Source organism: Lynx canadensis, chromosome C1, assembly GCF_007474595.2.
Source record: "Lynx canadensis isolate LIC74 chromosome C1, mLynCan4.pri.v2, whole genome shotgun sequence".
Lineage (NCBI taxonomy): Eukaryota > Metazoa > Chordata > Mammalia > Carnivora > Felidae > Lynx > Lynx canadensis.
The window spans coordinates 70,232,039-70,259,936 of record NC_044310.1 but is presented as its reverse complement, the minus strand read 5'-3'; the positions used below and the strand labels follow the sequence as shown (position 1 = coordinate 70,259,936).

General features: G+C 35.8%; 1 protein-coding gene across 2 annotated transcripts in view; it reads left to right on the top strand.

Moving 5' to 3' along the window:
* The window catches only part of TTLL7 (tubulin tyrosine ligase like 7), a 144,775-nt gene that overhangs the window by 86,667 nt on the left and 30,210 nt on the right, over positions 1-27,898 (top strand). For both annotated transcript variants that reach the window (XM_030326057.1, XM_030326056.1), the window contains exons 14-18: positions 3,992-4,078; positions 8,553-8,751; positions 12,483-12,688; positions 13,687-13,821; positions 15,909-15,989. In XM_030326057.1, the coding sequence (XP_030181917.1) occupies positions 3,992-4,078; positions 8,553-8,751; positions 12,483-12,688; positions 13,687-13,821; positions 15,909-15,989 (708 nt within the window). The remainder of the gene's footprint in view (positions 1-3,991; positions 4,079-8,552; positions 8,752-12,482; positions 12,689-13,686; positions 13,822-15,908; positions 15,990-27,898) is intronic.

Genomic DNA, 27,898 nt, shown 5'->3' with positions numbered 1-27,898 from the left:
AATGAATTGATACTTGCTTTAATTCATACACTACTTATTTTAGTGAATGTTCCAAGTGTACTTGAAAATAATGTGCTGCTACAGGTATTGGCTATAGAGTTTTATACATGTCATTTAAGTAAGTTTGGCTATTAGCGTTGTTCAGATATTCTATATCTTTCCTAATTTTTTTGGCCTACTTGTTCTAGCAGTTACTGAGAGATTGTTAAAACTTCCAACTGTGATTGTGGATTTCGTTTTGTCAATTTTTGGTTCATATACTTTGAAGTTACGAAGGTGTTTCTCTAATTAATTAATTTTTTAAAATTTCTTTGTTATAAAGTGCTCATCTTTCTCTTGTCATATTCTGTGTCTTAAAATTTACTTTCTGTGACTAATGTAGCCGCACTAGTTTCTTTCTTATGGTTACTGTTGGAATGGCATATCTTTTCCATCTATTTATCAACTCATCTGTGTTCTTATATTTAAGATGTCTCTGGTAAATAGCATGTAGTTGGGTCATATTTGCTTTAAAATTCAGTCTGACACTATCTGTGTCTTGATCATTTCACACATTTACTGGAATAGTTGGGCTTGTTTTCTCTCTTACCTTTGTTCTGTATCCCATCTGTTCATTATTCCTTTGATGTTCCCTTTATTCTTTTGGAAAAATCAATTATTTTTTGTTATGTTATTTTGTCTTCTCTTTTGGCTTTTTGTTATATTTTTAGCATAATGTTTATAAAAGAAATTACAACATACATCCTTTCATTATAATAATCAACCTTGAATTAAGGACCATAACAATTTCATTTCATTTAGTGACTCCCTCTGACTTTGTGCTGTTAACATATATTTTACTTTTACATATGTTATAAACCTCAAAATAACGCTGTTGTTAGTGTTGTCTAAGCAATTAGTGGTCTTTAATGGTTTTCTAACTAGCTTTTCCTATTTATTCATATTTATACCCTTTCTTGTATTCTTCATTTTTTCATGCAGATCCATGCCTCTAACAAGGGTTATCTGTCTTCAGTTTGAAGAAACTTACTTTAGTATTTCATATTCCTTCTATTTTATTTTATTTTTTTAATAGAAGAAAATTTGGCATACAACATTGTGTAAAGACACATTTACATATTTAATATGAGCCTAGAGCCCAATTCAGACTCTGTCTCCCTCTCTCACTGCCCCTCCCCCACTTGTGGGTGTGCACATGCTCTTTCTCTCTCCCCTTCAAAAATAGACATTAAAAAAATATTTTAAAAAATTATAAGACATTAAAAATAACAGGAAAAAGTGACCCATAATAAAAAGGAAAAAACACTTTAAAAAGCAGGTCTATAAATGATCTCCATGTTAAAATTAACATACAAGGATTTTAAAATAAATACTACACACATATTAAAGAAAATATACATATAAATAAAATTGATTAAAAATTAATAAAATGAATGGAAGATGGAGAATTTCAACAGAGAAATGAAATTTCAAAAACAATTGAAAATATTTTTTCAAAATACAATCAAATAGTGAGCTGAAAAATACAATAAAAAATTAAGAAACGACCAGATAGGCTTATGGCAGACTGGGCAGAGCAAAGATATATCAGTGGAAATTATCCAAACTGAAGCACACAAAAAGATAAAGAAAGGAAAAACAGGACAGAGTTTCAAAGATAGATGGAATGCTGTCCAATGATCTAATATACATGTAATTAGAGTCCCATAAAGAGACAAATACAAAATAATGAAGCAGAAATATCTGAAGAAATAATGGAGGAAAATTCTCCAAAACCAATAGGATACATTAATCCAGAGCTTCAGGAAATTGAGAAAATTACAAGGAGAATTCATATAAAGAAAACTACATGGACACATGTGTAGCATAAGTGTGGTGGTGATTAATTTTCTCCTTTTTTTTTTTTGGTCTGAAATTGTCTTTCATTTTGCCTTCTTTCTTAAATGGTTGTTTGGGTATAGAATTCTATCTTGGCAGGCTTTTTTTTCTTTCAGCACTTTTATAGATGTCTTCTGGTTTCTATTGTTTCTATTCAGAAATCAACCATTATTATTCTTGTTTTCCTTCTGGATGTAATATGTCTTTTTTCCCCAGCTGCTTTTTTTTTTTCTCACTCAACATTTTTACTTTGATGTGTCCATGTGTCACTTTTTCCTGTTATTTTTAATGTCTTATAATTTTTTTAAATTTTTTTTAGTGTTTATTTTTGAAGTGGAGAGGGAGGGAGAGAGTGCGCACGTGAGTTGGGGAGGGGCAGTGAGAGGGAGACACAGAGTGAATTGGGCTCTAGGCTCACAGAGTGAATTGGGCTCTAGGCTCATATTAAATATGTAAATGTGTCTTTACACAATGTTGTATGCCAAATTTGTTTCTATAAAATGAAGTAAAGTAAAGTAAAGTAAAGTAAAGTAAAGTAAAGTAAAGTAAAATAAATAAAATAAAAGTTGAACTAGGTCCAGGCTGGGTTGTAGTAGTTTTATTAGCTTCTTGTTTCAAATGCGTCAAGGATAGACATCACTTATTGATTGTTATAGACCTCATTCTCTATCAGTATCTAAAATCTGTAAGGTTTCAGAGGAGTAGCACTGACTTTTACATACCTCTATCCTCCTACTCCACTACATATTCACTAAAATTGCTGTCAGAGAGACCCAGCTCTGTGGGGCTCCTCTAGATGTTACATTAGCCCACATGACCATTGAAAACTGTTGGATTCTCTTTATCCCACTAGAATCTCTCTATTATAGACATGGTCTCTGCCCTTCTGTGTGCAGACTAGACAAATGATCCCAAAGTAGAAAGTGGCTACTCATGTCTGCTTACCTACAAGAACTTTACCCCCTCTGGTATTCAGTTTCTTTTACATTCCTTTTAAACCACAGCTTTCTGATGTCTTTAAAAAAATGTGATTGTTTAATTTATCTGTCTTTTTCTAGCTGCTATAATGAAAGTATTAGCTATTATGACCTTTTTTCTCTTAAGCAGAAATAGAACTCTTTGAGTTTCTTTTTCATTATCTTGTGTTGCTGTCATTGGAATTCATTGTTTTGTTATTATTTAATCAAAACACTATAACAAAGGTATTTTGGTATTTTAATAGCTAAACTTTATTGGATTGGGATGAAGAGTAACTTATTTTACAAATTTCCATTGTACCATGAGATTTCTATATTTTCAAAAACCTTTTTGTAAGGGACACTGAAATATGTCATAATACATAAGTGAAGATATGATATATTTATAGGTTGAATAAATAACTCAAAGAAACCATAAATTATACCTCTTTCAGTGTAGGTATTATATCATATTTCTCTGGTTTGCCCAAACATCTACTTCAGTATATGGTTTTATAACTTTTCCCTTTGACTTTAAAATGACTCTAGAAGAGCGTAAGAGAAGATACTATGCCCATAGAATGAAAACTTTTGATAAAGATACTCTTTCATAAAGATACTCTTGAGCAATAGTTAAAATAGTTAAATAGTTAAAATAGTTAAAATTTTGAAAGAATTTTCATTAAATTGTGCCCATTAACCAAATACTAACATTAGATTGTTCTAAATGAAATTATTAGGCCAATCATCAGTTTTCTTCCTGAAGTTGTAATATTATTTTGCACTAATTAAATAGAAATAATTGAAGAAATTGTGCTTTGGAAACTAGAGTGTACTTTTAGAAATTTTAAAATGTTCAATAGGCTAATTCATTGAAGTATTGTACTCTAAGATTTTAGTAGTGTACTAGAACCTAAGGATACATTTATTTATGATATTAATACATAATAGATTTCAGGTATGTATTTTTTATATTGCCAGATTTTAGTGAAGTTTTCTTCAAGAGATTTTTCCATGACCCTTTATTTCTCCTTTGATCTGAGCCATCTTCATTAAATAGTTCTAGGACTCTTTGTTGTACACTATTTTATAGAGATTAATGAACTTGGAAAAATTCTAGAGTTCATTAGTGACCACAATTTTAATTTGTTTTTAAGGAGGAAGATATTTTAGATCTTCTGGAACAATGTGAGATTGACGATGAAAAACTGATGGGCAAAACTGTCAAGCCTCGAGGACCAAAGGTACAGTACCTCTACATTCTTGTTTCCCTCATTTTTTTTTTTAATAGTTTCCCTCATTTTTTTATTCTTTCCCTAATGCTAGTGAAAACCCTATAAGTTAGGGCCAAGAGGGACTTAGAACTAGTACCTTTATTCTATATTCTGTATTACGTTTTTCTCATATCCTAGACTTACAATGATCAGAGATGTGTAGTGTTATAGATAAGGCAAATCATGACTCTGGAGATCCTTATGGGAAGCCCCACTTATCATTGACCCGGCAACATTGAAATTGTGTTCGTTAAAATAGGTATGGTTTCTAGGAATAAACAGGAAGCTGTCATGCAGGCAGAAATGAGCAGGTGGTTGCTTTACCTTCATCTGCTCTTTAGTGATGATAGCTACATGCTATTTTTTTTTTTTCATATGTCAAAGTCCTTGCTAGTAGAGTAGGAAAATATTGAGTTTGTAAAATCTTGGAAACATTTTTTATTGTTTTTTTAAAATATGTTTTTTGTTTGTTTTTAGTTTATATTTCTGCAATACAAAGCTATCTCTATGTCCTTACACACATCAGCATGCTCTGTCATGTTTTCATGTTTTTTTCATGCCTCTGGAATGCCTTCCTATTTAAAAAAATCATTCATTACTCGACTGATTAGAGATCCCCTTCTAATCTAGCTGACCCCTTGCTGCCTCTGTGTAATCTTCCCACACTCCCCTAGTTAGACTTCCTTCTTCTGCTTCTTCTGCTGTGCCACAAGTAACACTTCGTAGAGCAGCTGTGACAATTGTGTGCATATTCGCTTTAGTATGAATTTGTAAGTTCTTTGAGGGTAGGAAGCGTGTTGTCATTTTTATACCTCTAGCACCTAGTACAGTGTCTGGCACTTAGAAGGTTGTCAAAAACCATTAGTTAAATTTGTTGAATGTGTCCACCAAAACCTTATTGGCTGGTGGAAGAAAAAATAGGTGCACCAAAACCCACATATATTGTGGCAAGTGGTGTAATAAAGGGAGAGGAAAGGGCGACACTAACATAGAGAAGAAAAGGATTGGTAGACTATGAATGGCCTCGTAAAGGAAATGCCAATTAAACTGGGTCTTGAAAAATGAGTAATGCTTTAATCTTTTACAAGCAGGAGAAGGAGGGGCACCTGGGTGGCTCACTCCGTCGGTTAACCATCTGACTGGCTCTGGTCATGATTTCACGGTTTGTGAGTTCAAGCCCCACGTCAGGCTCTGTGCTATGAGCACAGAGTCTGCTTTGGATCTTCTGTCCCCCTCTCTCTCTCTGCCCCTCCCCTGCTCGTGCTATCTCTATCTCTCTCGCTCTCTCTCTCAAAAATAAAATAGACATTAAAAAATAAAAGAACAGGAGAAGGATGTTCAGGGTAGAGGAAATATTTAAGGCAAGGACATGGAGGTGTGCCATTGCATAGAGTATTGGAAAGAAAAGAAAGAATTTGGAATGACTCAAATGGAAGATTCCTGAGGAGTAAAACAGTGCAAGATGAATCTGGTGAAAAATATGTATCTGGTGGACAGCAGAGACCTTGGATCTTAGGCACCATTCTTCTGAAATATGTACTTTATACTGAAGAATTGTGGAAGATGTTGTTGATAATGCCTTTGGAACAGATATATTTTAGGCTATCTATAAAAGTGAATAGTTTTTAAACTTTATGTGTTAATTATTGCAATTCAGCAAACCAGTTATGAGACAACTCGGGGACACAATATTTATGTTAGAACGACAAATGCAAAGGCCCTGAGACAGCCTTCTACTGTCATATTTTTCTTTGCCTCATCAAATAAGGCTTCTCATTCAAATAAAAATATAAGCTCCTGGAGGGCAGAATTCATATGATGTATTTTTTTCAACCCCTCTTATTTCTAGGCAAGTGGTGGAAACTAACTGTATTTGTTGAAATGAAATGAATTGGTTGGTTTCTGTAGTTATTAATGTCAGTAATATTTCCAAGTGGTTGAAAGCTGCATAATCGGTCTGAAGTAAAAGCATTTTTATACCTTTTAACTTTATGTACACTGAGGGTCTGGGCTGAGCCAAACTTCAAAGCAGGCTTTCCTTTTTAGAGGGATGACATCACAGGGATGCCTGGGTGTCTCAGTCAGTTAAGCCTCCAACTTGGGCTCAGGTCATGATCTTGCGGTTTGTGAGTTCGAGCCCCACGTCGGGCTCTGTGCTGACAGCTCAGAGCCTGGAGCCTGCTTTGGATTCTGTGTCTCCCTCTGCCCCTCCCCTGCTCACACTCTGACTCTCTCTGTCTTTCAATAATAAAAAAACGTTAAAAAAAATTTTTTTAAAGGGATGATATCACATGCTACACATTAATTTCCAGTGTGTTTATAGTAGAAGAATAATTGAAGATAGTGCAGGTTAAATGAAATGCGTACTAGGAGAAATAATAATTTTCCCTTATTTGAGAAACTAAGAAATATTAATTAACGATATAAATAATAAATACCACATAAAGTATTAGCTATTAGCATTGTTCTTTTTTCTTTTCAGCTGAGCGGTAGGGACATAAATATTTGTTTTACTAATCTTTCTGCTATTTATATATTTTTATGTCTGACCCAATTCATAATAAAATTGGACATAAAAATAAGTAGTATGGTTTGCGTCCTAAGTCAATGCCATTTTACAGATTCCATTTTGTAATTAAGGCACTGTTCAAACTTTATGCTATGACTTCTTATGAATTATTGCTTGAACAGTGTGTTGGTCAAAAAGTCCCAAGTGCACATATGACACAAAGGTTCAGCTGTCTGCTTCCCCTTGTGATTCTTTATAGGATCAAATAACTCATTACGTAGTCAGCTCTTTAAGAAACCTTAAAGCTGTTTGCCTACATGAAAGAGGGCATTACTAGCAAGCCCGGTCATGCTAGTGTTTCTTCTGGTTCTGTGAGACTTCTGAAGAAACGTGTTTCCTGTAGAATTCATATTCCCCAGGACTGTCAGAATGTTTGATGATTGTGTACTAGTCAGTGTTTGCATATATATCTCTTTGAACATTGCCAGTGCTCAGTAAATATTAGACTATCAAAAGGAAAGCATACTTTGAAATACAGGTTGGTACCTTAGCGTATGAAATTACTTTCCTGCTTTTGTTATTTTTCATCCCGTGGAAAGGCAGTAACTTTAAGAGGATCATGCTTTGGCTCACTGTGTATTCCAGGCACTTCATGAAATGCTATTTCTCTCTTTATCTTTCATCCTACACTGATGCACAAGAAGATATACCTTGATATTTCAGTGAAATCCCACGGTAACCAAGGATTTCATTATGGTGTATGCTAACATCAAAGCATTTTTGTTTAACGGAGAACAAGAATCTAGTATACAACTACAGGCACCTTTCCCAGCAGGAGTAAGAGGCATATGGTTTGTATAATAAATAGTCTCCTAAAATGACTAAGTCAGAAAAATGTCTTGTTCTTGGTTGTGCACATTCTTTCTGAAGTGAAGCTGTCCCACTTTCCTTTTATTCCTTTGGCTGGCATCATTGGAGACATATTGATTGGGAGGTTGGGAGACAAGTAATTCTAATGGAGATTTTGGAACATAATACCATTTTGAATCATTACAGATTTTCCCTTCTTCTTGGCACCTGTCCTCCAAAAATTCATGCCATATTGATTTTTACATTATTTTTTTTTTTATGTAGCATGGGCAGTGAAAAGCAGTGTTACTCCATTATGGCCATACCTATATGTCCTAGTTAGAAATCCTATGAGAAAAGACAGGAACTGTTCATGACCAATATGGAAAGTAGATAATTAACTAAAAATGTTTATTTGTGAAAGTATCCACAGCAAATTAGACATGTGAGGAATACCTTGCTTCTTGTTACACGTTATCTGAGTGGATAGGCTCATAGACTCTGTTTTATGATATGACCTTACTCGACTTACAGTGATTTATGTTACTTTACTTATAGTGGTTTAACTGGCTGCTGCTTTCTTACCCTTTTTTGCCTCTCTTCCCCTTGCCTCTCTCCTTCTCTCTTTCTCTCTCAGAAGCAACATACATTCACACACACAATTATTGAGTGACTCTGAACATCAGTGGTACAATAAAAGTACATCTTCGTGTTTTGATGAGTACTAAGTAATCTCTTTGTATGGAATGAAGAAAAGTGGTTAGGCAGAATGATTACGTTTCCGATTTTTATATTTTCATATCAAATATTTTATTTTGTTATTCTGTGTGAATACTCTGGTCATTTATTCAAATCATGCAGAAACAGCATTCTCCTCGTTATGACTGAACTGTATCATTTAAGAAGGAATATTTTGCAGAAACGAACAATTAGTGAATAGCACTGTAGCAGTCATACTTGGGGGATTATCAGGCTTTTGTGAAAAGCAGCAGGCATAAACAGGAAATTAAAAATAGTAGCTAATCATGCTAATAGTTTGTTAATTTTTTGAATTCTAACAGAATAACACATTTCCCTCTATTTTAGCCTCTGTCCTCCATGCCTGAGAGCTCTGAGGTAATGAGAAGACAGAAATACTATAGCAGTGACAGCAGTTATGACAGTAGCAGCAGCTCTTCGGAATCAGATGACAATGAAAAGGAAGAATACCAAAATAAGAAAAGAGAAAAACAAGTTACGTATGACCTGAAACAGTCCAACCACTACAAGTTAATTCAACAATCCAGTAAGTTAATTTCTTCTAATTTAGTTGTTATATGAAGAATTATGGAACTGAAATTACTGAACTCAATAAAAGGCCTCGGGCCAAATGAACCCTTGTCGTGTGTGAGGAGACCTGGATTCTGTCCCGCTTCCGTCCCTAACCGGACCTGGGCACAACCCACAATCCCTTTCAGGCTCTGTAGATAGAAAACAAAAGGTTTGAGTCAAGGATCTCTTACAGTCCATTGTCTTATATTTCATAGTTTTTGTTAAGTGCTAGATTTTTGCATGGATTTTATAAAGCGTGCCTCATGGCTGCTAATCTGCTAATTCATTCTCTTTTAAGACAGTATGTTCTCTCATTCCATTCCCCATTTTCCCTTCCTCCTGGTCACCCATTTTAGTTTATATTCTCACCTATAAAAATGTGTATCTCTCTAGGCATTTGACTTGATCATCAATTCTGTGAGCCCACAGAATTGTGAAATAGTTAAAGTTTTGTTCCCTCATTTCCATCAGGGCTAAACACTTATGTGAGGGCTTTTGGGTTGCAGCAAGTATTCAGGAGAGTAGCCGACCAGCTGCTGTGTTGTCTTCTTTCTGGTTTCCTCTTTTCTCTTTCTTCTTTTATTTCTTTTCACATTTTCTCTCTACTCCATTCTGTCGTTCATTCCTTCCTTGATTTCAGAGGTGTCCACAATTCTTCTTTCATTCCCAAGTGTCCAGTGTGGTATTGCTCTTTTCCCAGGCTCATTGGATACTCCAGTGCAGGGCTTTCCTTAACTCCCATCTCTGCTGTCTCTCCCTTGTTCTCTGTTGTCCCAGAGCTCTACTAAAGGGACCAGTTCAATCATGCAGTAAACACAACTGTGAGCCTTTGTTGATCTCCAGCAATGGTTTGTTTAATATGTTATTTCCCTGGTATCGAGTGGATTTTAATCCTGGCCTTCCATACTTTGGCACATAACGTAAGGAATACAGCACAAACATGAAAATGTTTAATTATTCTTTTACCAAATTACCATGAAGATTTTTAATGGTCTTTCTTTTCTTTTTCCTTTACTTTCTTTTACTGAACTATTCCATAAATATACATGCTAATATATGTCCTGTCTTTGACAGTTTATGTGTTTGGAGGGAACATAATGCATTATGTTCCATTTCATTTATTTAATTACTCATTTAAGATGTTTATTGAGCACTTGTTCTAGAGTTTGCAAGCTATTTTATCAATTACTTCCTTTTTTTCTTAAAGACACCTTAAGTACTTTCAATATGTCTATACGTAAGGAGGGCTCTGTTTCTCTTTTGGAAGCTGACATTGTCCTGCCTAGATTTCATCAGTTTTTTTTAAGCCCTCTTCAGTTGCTTAAGGTGTGCATTCCTAAGAGCAGGAGCTGACAGAGGATAGCGTAGAGAATATGTTGCTAGGATTTCTATAGCTCTGAGAGTGTTCTTTGTTCTCAGACCAACAGGCTAATAAATTGAGATCAGAAAAATAGTGTATTAAAAATGTTTTTAAGTGTGAATTCACATTTTAAACATAGCTTAATTCAGTTACATCTTTTTCTTTATTAGTTATATTTTATTTTTATAGTCATTAGGAATTACCTCAAAGGTTTAAATTTGTTTTGTATTCTGTCTTTAATATTACACTAGGGAATAGCCACAAACGCTTCTTGAGGCTTCTCTCCAAAGTAATGCTAATGACAGAGGACAAAATCCAGATTATGTGTAACATTTGTTAACTTAGGAAATTCAAACTTGCTATACTTTGAGATATATTTTGGGTTGATATAAGATGTTCATAAATGAAAAACGATATGAAATATTTTCTCACATAATTTGTGTATGCAAGTTATAACCATTTTTTGTTTATCTACTTATTGGCATGTCTAGTGATTTAATTATTCTGTCTGAATTTCCAGTGTGTGCAGGGGAAAAATGGGAATCTGTGGTGATTCAAGACAAAGGATATTTTTCCTTCTGCACCTGTGATCAGGTTATACAGGTCCAAACTGTCACCTTAAGCCCTCAAAGAGAGCAGGACCAAGGCGTAGGAGTAGCACACACTTTTGTGTGTTTTCTTGGTAGAAGGTTGAGCAGTGGTGTGTTTTCCACACAGCCCTTTTCTAGAAGTATAGTCCTTTCCAAAAAAAAGATACGACTTTCAGGTTCAGAAGAAAGTTAATAGTTAGAAAAAATGGAAGGTTTTTTTTTTTAAACACCTTTTATAATAAGCTTTTTTTTTTTATTTTTTTTTTCAACGTTTTTTTTATTTATTTTTGGGACAGAGAGAGACAGAGCATGAACGGGGGAGGGGCAGAGAGAGAGGGAGACACAGAATCGGAAACAGGCTCCAGGCTCTGAGCCATCAGCCCAGAGCCCGACGCGGGGCTCGAACTCACGGACCGTGAGATCGTGACCTGGCTGAAGTCGGACGCTTAACCGACTGCGCCACCCAGGTGCCCCTATAATAAGCTTTAACGAGTGTACTTTTTTGTACTTTCCAGAACTACATGGTTTTAGGCTTATCGTGTACTCAAAATATCCATTAGAAATACATCCCTAAATATAAGGTTTATGTCCATTGCCTTTATAAAGGTTTAAATTTTTTTCAACAGCTAATGAAGAGAATTATTTGGGTATTCAACCTGCCTTCATGTGAGTTTTATTAAATTATTTAATTAGTGAAGACTGATATATTCCCCAAGCAGAGAGAAAATATAGAACAGAGGGTATAAAGAATGTATGAACTAAAAAGGATATAAATGTATACTATTGAGTGATATTCTATTTCCCTGTGCGAGGAATCAAAATTTACCTGGAACAGTTGGTTCTCTTTCATAAATGGTCTCAATATGCATTGGGGAAGATATTCTATGGTTTTCCCTAGTTTGTTCTGTTAATCCTCTAGATCCAGACATTTTTTTTCTTGACTTAAATCTTTACTATGGGAATTTAAACCTATTTTTTTTCCTGTCCTGTGAATAAGAAGACTATCTGTCTAGTCCCACTCTTGTAATAACCAATTATATACTTAAACTCCATTAGGATAATCTTTATGTTTTTCTTCTGTTTTATGTATTTATTTTTTTCATGGTTTCTGAGATATAACATCCATTTATCCTGGCCACTCTCTAGACTCCTTTGCATCCCTCCCTATGAATCTTGCTATAAAGTATTCTATTTTTAACCTATACACAGATTATTCTAATAAATTGTCAGTCTAATCCAAAGATAGTAGATGGCATAATGCTTTAGAAAGAGGGAGGACACTGATGTTATGTAGGTCAGGACTTAAACCTGAGCTTTGCCACTTTCTCATCATGTGGCCTTGAGAAAGTTCTTCCTCTGAACCTCCAGGGGATGGAGATTCCTACTTTAGAGGGTTTCTGTGAGGATTAAGATAAAAGTGTATCACCAGGCAAGATGCCTGGCTTATAGAAGATGCTCCATAAATGTTAGTTTTCCTTCCTTCTGGTTCTTTTATGTCACATTTCAAGAACAGAACTGTTTAAGAATTGTTCTCATGGTTGCCATTCTTCATACATGACAGGGGTTCTGCACCAAATTTACTGTTTATATTGAAGAATTAACTTCAAACTCATATTCTCATGATGATGTCTATGTTTTTTACATTTATGGCCATCCTGCTACCATGTGGTCTAATTGTTAGTTTAAATGAACCCAATGAAGTGGGAAACTTCTAACTCGCTACTGTACTATCATCCCTCTTCTCCATCATAATAGGCTCTATTAGGCGTTCAGTCAGTTGCCCTCGGTCCATCTCTTCTCAATCACCTTCCAGTGCAGACAACCGGCCGTTTTCTGCTCAACAAATGATATCAGCATCCCGGCCGGCTTCAGGGTCTCGGTCGCATTCCTTAAACCGTGCTTCCTCCTACATGAGGCCTCTGCCTCACACTAATGAAGCCAGCTCTACTAACTCTCAGATGGTAAGTCATCTATTTCACTCCGAGATTACAGGAAGCACTACACTCAGGATTTAGGTGGTAAAGGGATCAGTGGAGAGGAGGACAGGTTGAACCTCAGATCCTTTCTATAATTCAACTCATGGTCTTCTGGAATTTGAATTATTCATCCAACTTAGCCTATAACTTAGTATGAGTTCTTCAAAAGCAGACTCTACTATATCATAGAACTTGAGGATGGACACTGAGAATAACGTTTTATGTCCATTTGCTGATGGTCTAGGGTAATTTTGTTGAAAATCATCTGAGTAAATGTATCACCTTGCAGTGTATTGTGCAGTATATACGTAAATTTGGGGGAATTTGTTGGATAGTAAATTTTCCTTAATGGGATGATTGATTAATAGTTTAAAAAAAAACCAAACCATTGATAACTTATCCTTAGGCTACTGAAGTATAACATAGTTCATAATGTTTTCTTCATGTTAACATACAGCATATTCCCTCCTTAGCACGAATCCCAGAGATTCAGTGTTAAGGAGGTCAGTGAACTTATTTTGCAACCAGGCGTAGTTGTAGGTGCTCAAATAGATATCTCAAGGCACCTACACACAGGCCAGGGATTTATTTGTTTATTTAATGTGGATTATGTTCCCAAAGAGAAAAGTCTAGAAAGTATAAATGGATGAATTTCATTTGGTAACTATCAATAATTATTTTTTCTAATCAAGAATTGCATAAGGTATATGGAACAAATGGAACCGACCAGGAAGTCTTTTTTAAACACTTACATTTTATTTTAGTGTTTTGTGCTAAATAAACTACAACTGTGTGGAAGTGTGAAAGACATTCTTGGAAAATCATATCCATTTAATCCTAAGAATAAATGTAAAAAAAAATTTTTCTTTTTGTTATTTTTTTTAATTAAAAGTGCATCATTTTTACCTAGAAATATCTTTCAGATTATAGTGGCACAATGAAATAAGACCCCCTCCAAATATCTGTATTCTTTCAAATTTAAGAGTGAGTCTTTGCGGCAACCGAGAACAAAGGAACAAGAAGACCATCTAACAAGTCAGACCTTATTTGTCCTCAAGGACATGAAGATCCGGTTTCCAGGAAAATCAGATGCAGAATCATTACTTCTGATAGAAGATGTGAGTATTTAATGTATGAAATTCCAAGGTGGTTGCACCTTTTTATTGTTCTTCTTAAAATATTAAAGTTTATTTCCTGATAGCATCATTCTGAATGTCATGGTAAACTTAATGTTCTTTTCAACCTCCACAAGCTTTAGAAAATACAGGGGTTATTTTAATTTTTATGATTTATGAGCAGTGAGATCACCATGTCAATAAAGCAGAATATCTTTTAGCGTATAGTCCTGTTTTAATATTAAAATGATGAAATTGCCTCATAAGTGAGAATAATTAGTGTTAAATAATTACTGTTCGTAATGATGAAAAAAATACCAAGTTAAGCCTCCTTCTGTAAAGATTTAGAAGGATCTAACATGGAAGGAATTGTAATGAAAAAAGTAGGGCCCTCAGTATAAAATATCAAGAATATTTGAATGTGGCTCCTTGAATGGTTTTGGTTTTGGTCAGATTTTGAAATGGCTTATGTTGGGGGTTTTTCTTGTTATAAACACATTTGCACCACCCAGTGGAACATTCTAAAATGACACAGTCCTAAAATTCATATTAAAGTCAAGGGCTTTTACTTACTTCTATTTTAGAAAGAATGTCCAACTTTTAGATATTTCTGGTGAAAGAGCATTTCTTCAGTCACAGATTAATTTCATTTAAACATCTATTTCAAATTGACATGCTTAGATAATCTCCCAGTAACAGAAGGCTGTTTTCTGGTTTCCCTGTTCTGTTTGGTTTGGTTTTGGTTTTGGTGGGTTTTTGTTTTTTGGGTTTTTTGTTGTTGTTGTTGCTGTTGTTGTTGTTCCAGAGAAGAAGACACCATCTAGTGGCCAATTGTAGGATAAGAACCACAACAATGCACTTGGCCTTTTTCATGTTTTAGCATTACTTTAGACCAATCTAAAGGAACTGTCTAGAAACAAACAAAATAATAATAAAAATTTAACTTTCTTAGCTAAAAAATTAATAGTGGCAATTTCTATTTTGTAATCATGACATAGTTATAAGCAAAACCCCCCAAGTATTATTCATTGTATTGTTATATATATATATTTTAAAAAGTGAAAATGATATCTTGCTTACAAAGATATTTGTTACATTGAGGAAAAAGGAGGAAAAGTGAACATTAATTATAAAGCTTTATGTACATTTGTTTTTATTTACATATTAATCTTATTCAATCAAGTTCTGGGTAAAAACAAAGTTTTTGTACATAAATTTTACGTAGAGATATTAGCTACATACCACCCTTTTGAATTAGGTAGAAGAAAAATTAGATAGAGAGTAGAACTAATATTTGCGGCTAATGTGATTATTTTTTAAAGAATATATATGGGCTTATAGGGACACCTGGGTGGCTCAGTTGTTTAAACATCCAACTCTTGATTTTGGCTCAGGTCATGATCTTGCAGCTGTGTGATCGAGCCCCACATCCAGCTCCATGCTGGGAATGAAGTCTGCTTAAGATTCTGTCTTTCCCTCTCCCTCTGGCCTTCCCCCGTGCACATGCACTATCAAAACAACAAACAAAAAACCAAGAAAACAAAAAATAGAGAGTATAAATAAAATGTAACGAATAATTCTATAAGACATTAGACTGTTTACTATATGTTCACCATACGCAGCAAATATTTTAATCTGTTTGCTACAGTATATATTACTGGAATATATATTTAGAAATTTTGAAGCTTTGTACCAATAAAAACCCAATAAACAAAACAAAGGGATAATAGATTATATATGGGCTATCTTTTAATGTGTTGTTCAATATTCTGTTACTATGGGTGCTGTGTAAATAGAGCTCTTAAAATTAAAATGGAAAATCTGTGTTTTGGGCTTCTTCCCAAATCTTATGTACCTCAAGACATTTGACTTTCATTTATTAGAGACTGTGTGCTTTTAACAGCAAAAAAGAGAAAACTTTGGATTCAGATGGCATGTCTTTATGAAAGTAAACATTCTTTGTTGCAAGTAATATTACAGTGCTTCCATTTCACAAATTAATAATATTGGTTTCACCCCATTTATTTCTCTTTTGTTACTTTTAAGGAAAATTTTAGATTAAGTTTCTTAATCTTTCTCTCCCAAAACAGATCATTGATAACTGGAGGTATCATAAAACAAAAGTGGCTTCATATTGGCTCATAAAATTGGACTCTGTAAAACAACGAAAAGTGAGTAATTCCAAAAATAGTTTTGCCCTTTGGGATTATGTATTAAGATCATTCATCCATATCCATAATCAAGCTATATACATCTTCATTTGTTTACTCATTTCTTCCACAAATATTTGTTGCACACCTACTGTGTTTCGGGCACTGTTCTAGGTTCTGAGGATAAAAAAAGTGAATTTAAAACAAGCCCCGTGGTCTGATAGAGCTTATATTTTAGTTCAGGTGTTTGATAATAAACAATATATAATAAAATGAAGGGCAATTTTACTGGGTAAATACCTGAAGTAGGGTAAGTACCTGAAGAAAAATAAATCAGAGTGAAAAAAAGAAAGAAGGTAACATGGGAGCAGAGACCTTAATGAAATGCTACTATGCAGATAACTGCAGTTACAATGTATCAATCAGGCAGAGGGAAGAGCAGATACAGAGGGCCTGTGGTGGATGTTAGCTTGAGGTGTCCCTGAAGCATAGAAGGACCATTTTATTCCCTTATTTATAGGATCATTGGCTTGTGTTGGTCAAGAGTGAGTGAGGGGTGGTGAACGCTAAAGTTGGGTATATGGGCAAGGGTCAGATCACAACTTCATGGGCTGTCTAAAGACTTTGGATTTTATTCCAAGTAAGGGGAAGCCACTGAAAATTTTGAGCAGAAGAGGTATACAGTCCATGTACTTTTTGTAATCTAAAAGATGGAAAACTGTAGGTAAGTTGATAATTAAAATGAAATAGGCCAGAAGCAGATTAAAGTATTTATAAGATACCTATAAATAAATACTTATTTATAAATACTTATAAAGTGTTTATACAATATACTTATAATACATGATAAATGTGACATTTTAAAGACTTGAAGAAATGACATTTTCCCCCCAAAATGATACTGAAGCAATTGGCTACCTCTTTGTAAGAAAATTAAGTCAGAGTCTTATCTCTCACCATATGCAAAAATAAATTGCAGATAGACTGCAGTTTATATGTAAAAAAAGGAAAATATTAAAAGTTTTAAGGAAAAGGATATGTTTATAACCTTAGAATGGGGGAACCACTTCTTAAGAAAGACTTTAGACCCAGAAATCTTAAGGAAAATACTGACAGATTTGATTACATGAAAATTTAAACCAAATTAAAAGGCAGAAGCTGTGAGGGGCATGGGAGGAGGGGTGTGGAGGAAGACAGATATTTGTAACACATAAAACACAAAGTAATACCAATAAACCAAAACTTTCTACAAATCAACCATCAAAAGACAAACTATCCTATAAATATTAATAAATAAAATGGCAAAGTACATAAAAAGGCCATGAAAAGACAATTTATGGATCTTCAAATAGCCAATTAACATGTAAATAGATCCTTGGCCTCACTAATGATGAAGGAAAAGCAAGTAAAAGCCATCGTATTAGCAGAAATTAATCAGACAGATAATATCCAGTGATGGAAATAGTATGGATAAAGGGCCTTTGCTATATCATTAGAGGGAGGATACATTGATACAACTCCATAGACAGGTGATTTGCAGTCTCTATTAAAATTACAAATGTTCATAACCTTGATGCAGCAAAACCACTTACAGCATTCTATCCAACAAAATAATTGTCTGTGTATATGAAAGATTTACATGTGTGAGCATTCATTGCAGTGGTATGTGTGAAAGCAAAACATTTGAAGCAGTGTAAATATCTTATCAATAAATTTATGGTTAAATATAGTGCATCCACACTCTTCAGTTTCATTAAATTGAATACTATTCTGGAATCATAGATCTTAACCTGAGAGATAGAATCAGATTATGGCTTGTAACATATGAAACAAACATACATTAGTAAAATCAGCCAGTGGTAACTAATCACGAGTGAAAGGATACAATCAGTTAGGTGTCACCCGAAGGCCATGAGTCCATCCGCTATCAGGCATCCCTTTTCACACGTCCAGAGGCATTCTGGCTTCAGAGTGATCAGTGCCAACTATGTGTGGTTCACCTGCGTACGGAGGGAGCCTTCCAAATGTGGGTGGCCTTCATTTTTCTTCTCCATTAGTCACCCATGTAGTCTTTGTGACTAACTTCTGTTCTCCAGTCAGCTGAAATAAAAAGATTGATCTACTATGAATGTTGTCCGATAGAACTTTCTGCAAAGATGCTAATATATGCTATATTTGTGATGTCCAAAGGAGTGGTCACAGACACGTATGGCCATTGAGTGAGCACTTAGAATGTGGCTATTGTGACTGAGGAACTGAACTTTTAATTTAAATTTAAATTTAAATAGCCAAATGTGTCTAGTGGCTACTGTAGTTGACAGGGTGGATCTAGACAGATCAGGGGTAGCCTTCTAATATGTTCTTAGATAAGAACTTTCTCAGTTATCTTCCTGCTGAGAAATTCCATTAAAGGGTTTGCAAGAGTGTCCAGTAAGGTCGTGATCGCCTTGGGCATCTCGAAGAAGGAGCACCTCTGTCAACTGGTTCCCTTCTATATGCCATCCAAAAGGATATCAGGATAGTAAATTAAACAAACGTGTCATGTCGTACAATAATATGTGTTGTCCCATTTTAAGTGACTTATGTGTATATACTATTTTAAATATATATATCTAGCATAAAAAATTTTTAAAAACTAGGTATCAAATTGTTGAGAGGATATATTTCTAGAGGGTAGACTTATTGAGCCACAGGAAGGAAAGAGGTGACATTTGCTGTCATTCTTACCTTTTTTGTAGATTTCTATACTTTTTTCAAGTTAAAATAATCTTTTCAAAAGTGGCAGAATGACAGGGAGACACAGGCATTCCTGTGAAGCCTGTCTGGATTCCCTTACAATCACGTGTTATGTTTCCCTATTCTAAATCTTCATGGCACTTTGTACTCAGTTGTATTTATGATCTGCCTTGAGAGATTTTTCTATTAATTTTTCCCCACTTCTCTAAAAGCCAGGTGCTTGTCTTACTTTGTAGTTACCTGTAGGAAGCTCTCTGTAACCACTTAGTAAGTTGATTCAATTCTAGGTTCTTTTATGAACTCTGTCAATGGCAAGCTCACTTCTCTCTGCCTCCTCCTTTCTTCACTAGTGATGTGTGTTTATTTGAAAAATTTTTTAACATTTATTTATTTTTGAGACAGAGAGAGACAGAGCATGAACAGGGGAGGGTCAGAGAGAGAGGGAGACACAGAATCTGAAACAGGCTCCAGGCTCTGAGCTGTCAGCACAGAGCCCGATGCGGGGCTTGAACCCACGGACCGCGAGATCATGACCTGAGCCGAAGTCGGACGCTCAACCGACTGAGCCACCCAGGCGCCCCGATGTGTGTTTATTTCAACAGCAGCTACAAACGAGGACGCCATTCTGTTTTTTCACGTGTGATTTGAGAAGGTCTGATAAACATTGTAGAGGATGATCAGAGGATGTGTGTGAATAGTAATGACTTTTGTGAACTGGAAGAAAACTATTTCACATTTTAGGATTGTTATGTTCAATTTGGTTTATAAATTTTGAGTAAAATTAAACAATTGCTTGTAAATTTACTTGCAAGTACTTTTGCCAGTACATCTACTTCTGTACTGATGTCCTCTAAGAATATTTGGAGTGAGTTGTGTTTGTGTAGCCCTTTCCTTCATTTCCCAGATGTGTAGCCACATGTCCATGTTTGTCATACACTGTCATGTTACAGGAGTGGAAATGCCAGTGTGAGGGGGCAGAATTTTTTAATACAACTTACATACCTAGGTATCCTTTCTTTGAGCCCTTTGGTGGCTTCTTCCATTCTGGCATAAACCAAAAGTACTCTGTGTCCTCTATGCTTGTAAAAAGTAGTAAGACGTCCCATCTTCAATGCACAACGTGTTACAGTCCCATAGCTTACACTACCCAAGCAGTTACAGAAGTTCTGCAGAAGGTAATTTAATACTTGTGTTTTTGGCAGAAGAACCTGTAGCTGAATATTGACTCTCAGAGAACAGAAAGGGCTGATCTTAGCTAGACCAAGTTTATCCTGCCACGTTGCCTGCTTTCAAGGAGGCCCTGAAAGATGGCTCAGGAATAGTAGGCCTAGGCTATGATGGAAAGGAAAAGGCCAGAATTTACACATCTACAACTTGTTTGCAACAATTTTTCGTGGTAACGTCATGATCACTGTGTTTCTTTCTCTTCCCTCAACCCTTTTTTTTAAGACACTGTTTTTCCAAAACAAACTCTAGTTTCTCAGATACATCATGAAAGGTGAAGTGCTCCTGGGAAAAGAAACAGAAGGCAGCTCTCAGCAGCATTTGTCATGTGATGACACTCTCCCCCTCACTGCCAGGGCCACTGAGGAGCTATCACCCATGAGGAATTATTGGGATAATAAGGAAACCAATTTTTGTAAAATTTCTCCTTTTTGTAAAATTTACCCTGCCAAATGTATGTGTTCTTTCACCCATGCCCACAAAATAAGCATAACAAATACACATACCGTGAATGCAAATCATAAGGCCAGCCAACGGTGGAGGTCTTGAGCTCTAAGAGACATAAACACAGAGTTTTTAATTGGGATTTTTTTGTTGTTGTTTTTATGTTTTGTTCATTTAATCAATAGCATTAGAATGAATGAAGTGAAGTACTTAAAATTTAGCCCAGATAGGATAAGTATAGAGATATATTATAAAATAATCATTGGGACAAACTTAAATATGTTTGTCTGCTCTAGTTGTATATATGTATATGTATATATTATAATATATAAATACTTTTTCTCTACCTCTTCCCAATCTTGTTTTGTTTCAAATGAAATCAAGAGGTAAAGTGAGATAAGAGAATGACTGAAATATTTTTTTTTCTTGCAACAAGAGAGCCAGTATAATAATGAGTTGAAAAGTACATTGAAAAAAAATTAAGCTTTATATGTTGATAAGGGGCAATATTAGATAGTGGAAAGAGGTATTGGACTCGTAGTCATGTGGATTTGAGTTAAATACTGCCTCTGTCCTTTACTTGGGGCAGGTAACTTTTCAGAATTTCTGAGATTTTTAACCTTAAGATTTGGAGGGTTTTTGTGAAGAAATGAGACATCATGTGAGAGGGTGTTCTGCCTTAGGAGGTATAAAATGCAGGCTGATTTTGTTTTCCTACTAAGGATCGTCATACCAGGCTGTTTCTCCAATGTGTTTTATTTAACAGTGCTTCCCCCTTATTCGCGGGGGATTCCGAGTCCCCAGTGGATGCCTGAAAATGGGGCATCCTGTAGATATTCTGTTGTTTCTCATACATATATACATACCACTGGTAAAGTTGAATTTATAAACTAGGCACAGTAGGGGATTAACAACAATAACTAATAATGAAATAGAATAATTATAACAATATGTTATAATAAAAGTTGTATAAATATGGTTTCTCTCTCTCTCAAAATATCATATTATACTGTACTCACCCTTCTTCTTGTGATGACGTGAGATGATAAAATGCCAACACGATGAGATAAAGTGAGGTGAATGCTGTAGTTATTGTGACGCAACGTTAGGCTACCATTGACCTTCTGAGACTACGTCCGAAGGAGAATCCATTTGCTTCCGGACAGTGGTTGGCCTCGGGTAACTGAAACTGTGGAAGGTGGAACTGCAGACACAGCGAGACTACTAAGAGTTCAGTTCTTCAGATGTAGAATTATTTTATGTAGAATATGTGGAAATGAGGTATAAAAAATTGTCTGTGGGGTTGTAATATATTAGCCATTTATTTGACCATCTGTTTGAAACCTGTGCTATTGCTTTTTAAAGCCAAAAAACTGCATCCAGGAAAACAAAAAGAAACCTAGAATGCGGGTCAGCTGTTGAACGTAGAATTAGATATTATAAAACGTTACTTATTCATAAGGTCATGCACTTAACTAATTTACATCTAGATGTGGATTAATCAGCTCTGTGCTTCTTTGGGCTGGGATGATAGTGATCATTGGAAGGCTGTGTCCTTTCAGTCTCCTGGGGAGCAGACATAAGACAGATTTAGAAGTGAAAGAGATTTATAGGAGAAAACTCACAAGAAAGATAAAAGGGTAAGAGAGTTCAAGTAGATAGGACAGGACTTCAGACTGCAGTATAGGTCTGACAGCTGTGAATGGAAGGCAAGAGGGTTGGGAGGAAGAACCTGAGACTAGTGAAGTTCTCAGAAAGCCTTGTAGCGCTGGTGGGGAGGCAGAACAAGCACTGCCTGCTAGGCAGAAACGACGCCTCTCATGTGTCCCAGCCATGCCCAACCATTTGGTTGGGGGCAGTCAGGGGAGAGCATAAGCTTGAATGATGCAGTGGATCCTGAATGGGGAGGCTAACTCACTCTTGGAAGCAACTTGACCCAAATGGCACGTCTCCATGGCTGCCACAAAGGCTGCATGTCATGCAATTTAATTTGACAAACATTTATTGGTTGCCATTTTGTACGATTACTGTGCTAGGCACTACTGGGGATTTTGAGAGTTGTTCATTCATTCATTTAGTTACTTGCTCATTCTAACATGCATTCAACAATATTAATTGAGGGACTATCATGTCCCAAGCACTGTATTCGGTGTGGAATGCATAATTTAAAGCTCTTAATTTCTATTTATAGACCGTTGTTGAAATGTGTATCTCACTTTTTCTGTTCCAGGATCAAAGCATTTGCTGGTTGCTCATTAAAATGTTATAAAACTGTAAGATTAGAATCCTCATACACAAACTCTTTCACGTGCCTTATTTCAAATTTTCCTTATTGGATGTAAGCGTTAAAGGTCAAGAATGAGGGAATTAAATACTGAACAGAATCCTCACCAGGTGAAAATGGAAACAGCTAATCTTATTTAATATCATGTTGTGGTAACTCCACACTTGCATAATACAGCTTTCTGCCAAGAATGCAGCTGCTTTCTATAATTTGTAAGGAATATATGAGAAGTATGAAAATACTGCAGTGCTGGCGGGCTGTGAAGAATGCCAGATTTGCTGAGAAGCTTATTCTCTGACGTGATACCTAGGCATAAACCTCAGATTGGAGGATGAAGAGAAATAAGTAGTGATATTAAGGTTAGACCATATTTGCATTTATTTGGGGGTTCTGAGATCCTTGTTTATCAAGTATTTCTTCTCTACATAGCAATTTCTTTTTAATACCTACTGTAGCTGCTTCTTTGTGCATTTTGATGTTATTATTTCCCATCTCTTTTTCATTTGAGCCGACATAGATGCTGCACGGAGCTGTTCGTGTTGCATCAGCAAAAGTGCCTTTCCCCCATAGCCATGGCTGCTGCATGCATCATTAGTACAGCATGTAGTGGTTTTAATGTTATTTCTAAACCTCCCTCACCTCATGCCATTATTTTAATTTAGAACCAACTGTTCAGCCATATGGAGCAGTTTGTCATTCAACATCTGTATGTTCTTGCAAAATATGAATTTGTGTGCTCTATGCCTTCAATGTGCTATATTTCATATGGAAAAGACAAATCTTTTCATTTTATTAATGTTTTCATTGACTGAATCTCCTATTTATTTTTTCCCTTGGAGAGCTTAATGTTAGATCGGGGTGCTTTTAAAAGTCACAATGTCAGGAAATGCATACCTGTATTCTATAACTTAGCCTCACTTGAGTCCACAGATAAACACAAAGGGCAACTTGCTGACCATTTGTTTTCGTGTTTCACAAATCATTCATCTACCATTTTGTTCTAACACCAAAGCACCCAGATATCCAAAATAGCATTGCAGATAGAACTGGCACTAATTTACTTCTTTCCAGTCTGATTTCTTGCCTGTCTGCCCTCTGCCTTCCTAAGATTATTCAGTGGATGTTTTGCTAAAGGTGCAGTCACTGTCTTGCCATCTGTGAGCCTCTTAAGCAGACTAGACCCTTCACCATGGCCCTGATAAAGGGCGTGCCTGGGCAGCCTTCTTTATGTACAGTAACCCAACCCATTTTCCCAAGTATCACTTGATTAGAGGCAAATCTGAATCTAAGAAGTAACAATTTGATTCTCTTGTAGAGTTTGCTGTTCACACCTGGGCAGATCAAATTAGTTGTGAGGCAGTGTTGGGTAGTGCTTCCCCAGAAGCTCTGGCTACAGAACTGTCCATTTACTAGCTGTGTAATCTTGGCGAAGTTATTTACCTGCTCCATGCCAGAGTTTTCTCATCCATAAAATGAGATCCAGAAGTGTTCTCAGAACGTAAAAATGTCCAGGGTGCCTGGGTGGCTCAGTCAGTTAGGCTCCAACTTTTGATACTGGCTCAGGTCATGGTCTTGCAATCGTTGAGACTGAACCCCGCATCCGGCTCCACACTGAGAGGAGCCCACTTGGGATTCTCTTTCTCCCTCTCTCTGCCCCTTCCCCACTGGCACCCCCTCTCAAAATAAATAAACAAAAAAATAAATGAAAATTTTTCATAACCGTTAGGCAGCAAAACCTAACCTACTTGAATTCATTTGATGACAATGACTTGACAGGAAGGTTTGTGTTATTTTTGTCTCATGTCTTGGTTTGAATATTCATATATTTTCCTGTGGAAATAGAAATATTTATGATTATGGAATCCAGCCTCATGATTTTTTGGAAAAGGATTGTGGATCAATTTGTACCTACTTTATGTTTTTGTTCTGAGGATTACGTGAATTGTTCTATGTAAAAGTGTTTAGAACAGTCCCTGGTTCACAGTGAGGTCTATAGGAAGCTCTCAAAAAGTGTGAGCTCTGATTTTTACCGTGTCTGCACAGGTTTCACTTTGATGCAAGGAACAGTTTCACTAAGGTAAACACCTATTGAGTGCTAGACCTATCTTCAGCCTTGAGGACATGATACGTTTTTTACCAAGATGGGCATAATGCCTCCCTTTATATGGATTAACAGTCTATATTAGTGAAACAGGAAATTAAAATAAAGCAAGGTAGTTATTAATAGAGGAGGAACCGGGGATTAAGGGATCATAGTTTAATGGCAGGTAAAGTTGTCCCTGAGTAGGTTCACCTGGTGAATAGATAAGGAAGACTGTTCCAAGCTGAGGAAAGAGTGCATATGAAGGCTCAGAGGGAAGATGCAGAGATTCAGGTACTTGTCCCCTTGGTTTACATGCCCTCATGCCCTCCAAATTACAGGTCTCTCTAACCCCCTCTTTTCTCCAGGAGCAGAGAGCTTGCCTCCTTTAAAATTGAGGGCAGGGGCACCTGGGGGGTTAGTCCATTCTTGATTTCAGCTCAGGTCATGATCCCACAGGTCGTGGGTTTGAGCCCCGCATCAGGCTCTGCACTGACCTCGCAGAGCCTGGTTGGGATTCTTTGTTTCTCTCTCTGTCTGCCCCTCCCCCGCTCGCCCTTTATCTCTCTCCCAAAATAAGTAAATAAACATTAAAATAAAATAAGATAAAATAAAATAAAATAAAGTAAAATAAAATAAAATAAAATAAAATAAAATAAAATAAAATAAAATAAAAATAGGGCAAAGAGAAGCAAAGTAGAATGTATGTTCCCAGTGGGCTGCTCAGGAAAAGAAGGAGCAAGTTCCTGGGTTGCCTAGACTATGCTAGTCTCATGATTCTGGGAAATCATTCAGGCAGAGATACTTGATGTGGTGCAAGAGACCTAGCAAATGTATTCATCTCTCCATTTTGAAGGAAACATTAGGAGTAGAGCACAAGCATTCACCGCCCCTAATTCCCTAGCTGCTTTCTGGAGTTGCCTTCAGTCATGTGTGGGCTAGGATATTAAATGATCATGGTTTTAAAATTCCCTCTAAACTAAGACTAAAACATGTACAGAGCAGTGGCCAAGAGGGTCTCCACTAAATAATGCACCTAGTATAGTGCTTAGTATAGAGCAGGCAGGCTCTTCTCTTTGGTTCTTATGCGTTGTGTGCATTTTACCATAAAATGTATTCAAAAAGAAATAAACAAATAACTTATAATCTCAAATGCTTTAAAGTTGAATAGCTATTTATTAATAGAATATGAAATTAACGTTAGCATGGCTGCTTTTTAAATTTGTCCTGTGTTATGACTTTTGGCCTGTTATTACTCACTAATACATAGAAAGTAGAAAGGAAAATTTACTGAAATTTATCATTTACTGCTAGTGTGGATTCTTCCATCACATCAGTCATGAGTACTGCTTTCTACATTAAAAAATATAGAGTTTGGGGTGCCTGGGTGGCTCAGTTGGTTAAGTGTCTGACTTCAGCTCCGGTCGTGATCTCGTGTTCGTGAGTTCGAGCTCACAACAGTCTCTCTGCTGTCAGTGTGGAGTCCACTTCAGATTCTCTGTCTCCCTCTTTCTGCTCCTCCCCTGCTTGCTCTCTCAAAAATAAATAACATTAAAAAATATACATATGAGTTAAACTAATAGCTTAAATGAAAATTGTAAAAAATAAAAGGTGTTAATACACATATCATTATTATTGTGAATAATTCATATTAAAAAATGTTTAAATACTTCTTAATTATTAAGCATTTGTTATCTGTAATAACGAGCTTTTCCAGGACAATTTTTTCCCCAGGCGACTTTATTACAGATTGCATTCTCTCTCCTTATTCGCTGCCCCTTCATCTGACATACCCTTAACCTGCAGTGGGAGTTGCAAATACCGTTTCCACTTCATGGTGAACAGGAAGGGAAGGCATGAGGCTCACACAATTCATCATGAGAAGTTGGAGTCGACCTTCTTCTCTAAATAAAGTGTTTTGAAAGTTTTTTACTAAATTGATTTTAAACAGATATTTATTCTACATTTGCCTTCTCAGAGAGAACTAGTATCACTTCTTTAAATATGGTTGTTTTAAAGACAGGCAAATTAAATTCTTCCTCTGTCTGCCTCCAGTTCTCTCTACATTTGTGCCAATTGAGGGAAATCTGTCTTCCTTCAGCCTTGATGTTTGCAAGCTTCTTTCTCTTCTCACCACTCACTCACATACTTCCAGGCAGTTCCTTCAATTAGATAAATAAAATACAAAGTAAAAGTCTTGAATAACTGTTTGAATAACTGTATTTGTTGGTGCTTCCTATTTTTTTTTAAGACTTTTCATTGGAAATACTGCATTGTATAATTTTTAAATAGATGTGAACTGGGCAAAGTCAATTTTTGGGTTTACAAATTTTTTTAGAACCTCTAGGATTTCAGTTGTCCAGAATTAGATTAATCATGTTCTTATTTCATGATACTCTCATTAATGGTCTGTATATGACCTGCTTTTATTTAGTGTTTGTAAGGTCACTGTCCCGTTTGTGACCCCCACATCTAAAACAAAACTTATGTTCCTGGCAGTGACCTGTTATTCAATCACATGACTCTACCCCATTCCCCTGGACATCCTCCCCATATCTCAGGGAGCCGTTTTCTTGAATTCAGGATTTATTAGTTCTTTACTGTATTCTTTCTTTATAAATTCTTATTTGTCTATCTTTATTCCCCATAAGCATTTTTAATATTTAGTTGTTTTTACTTCTATTAAAGGGATTTCATACTGTATATTATAACTCAGGTTTGCATTTTTAAAAATGTACTATTATATTACTAGGATGCTTGTGTTTTGCGTGTTGTTGTATTTCATTCATTTTGATTATTGTATAATAGTTCACTGGAATGAGGGTATCAGTTTATTTGTTCAGTCTCCCATTGAAGGACAATTAGGATGTTCCCAGCTGTTTGCAATTGTGAACAGCTGTTAGAACATTCTTGTACATGCCTCTTGTTTTTAACCTCTGAGAGGATTTCTCTTAGGACCAACGTTGCTGGGTTATAGGGTATATGAATTTTTAACTTTAGGAGATAATGCCAAGCCATTTTTGAGTGACAGCACCAATTGCTACTCCCACCAAAAGTGTCTAAGAGACCCTGCACGTCCCTGTCTCTCCAGCACTTGGTATTGTCAGACTTTGAATTTTTGTCAGTTAAATGGACATGAAGAGATATCTTATGGTTTTAATT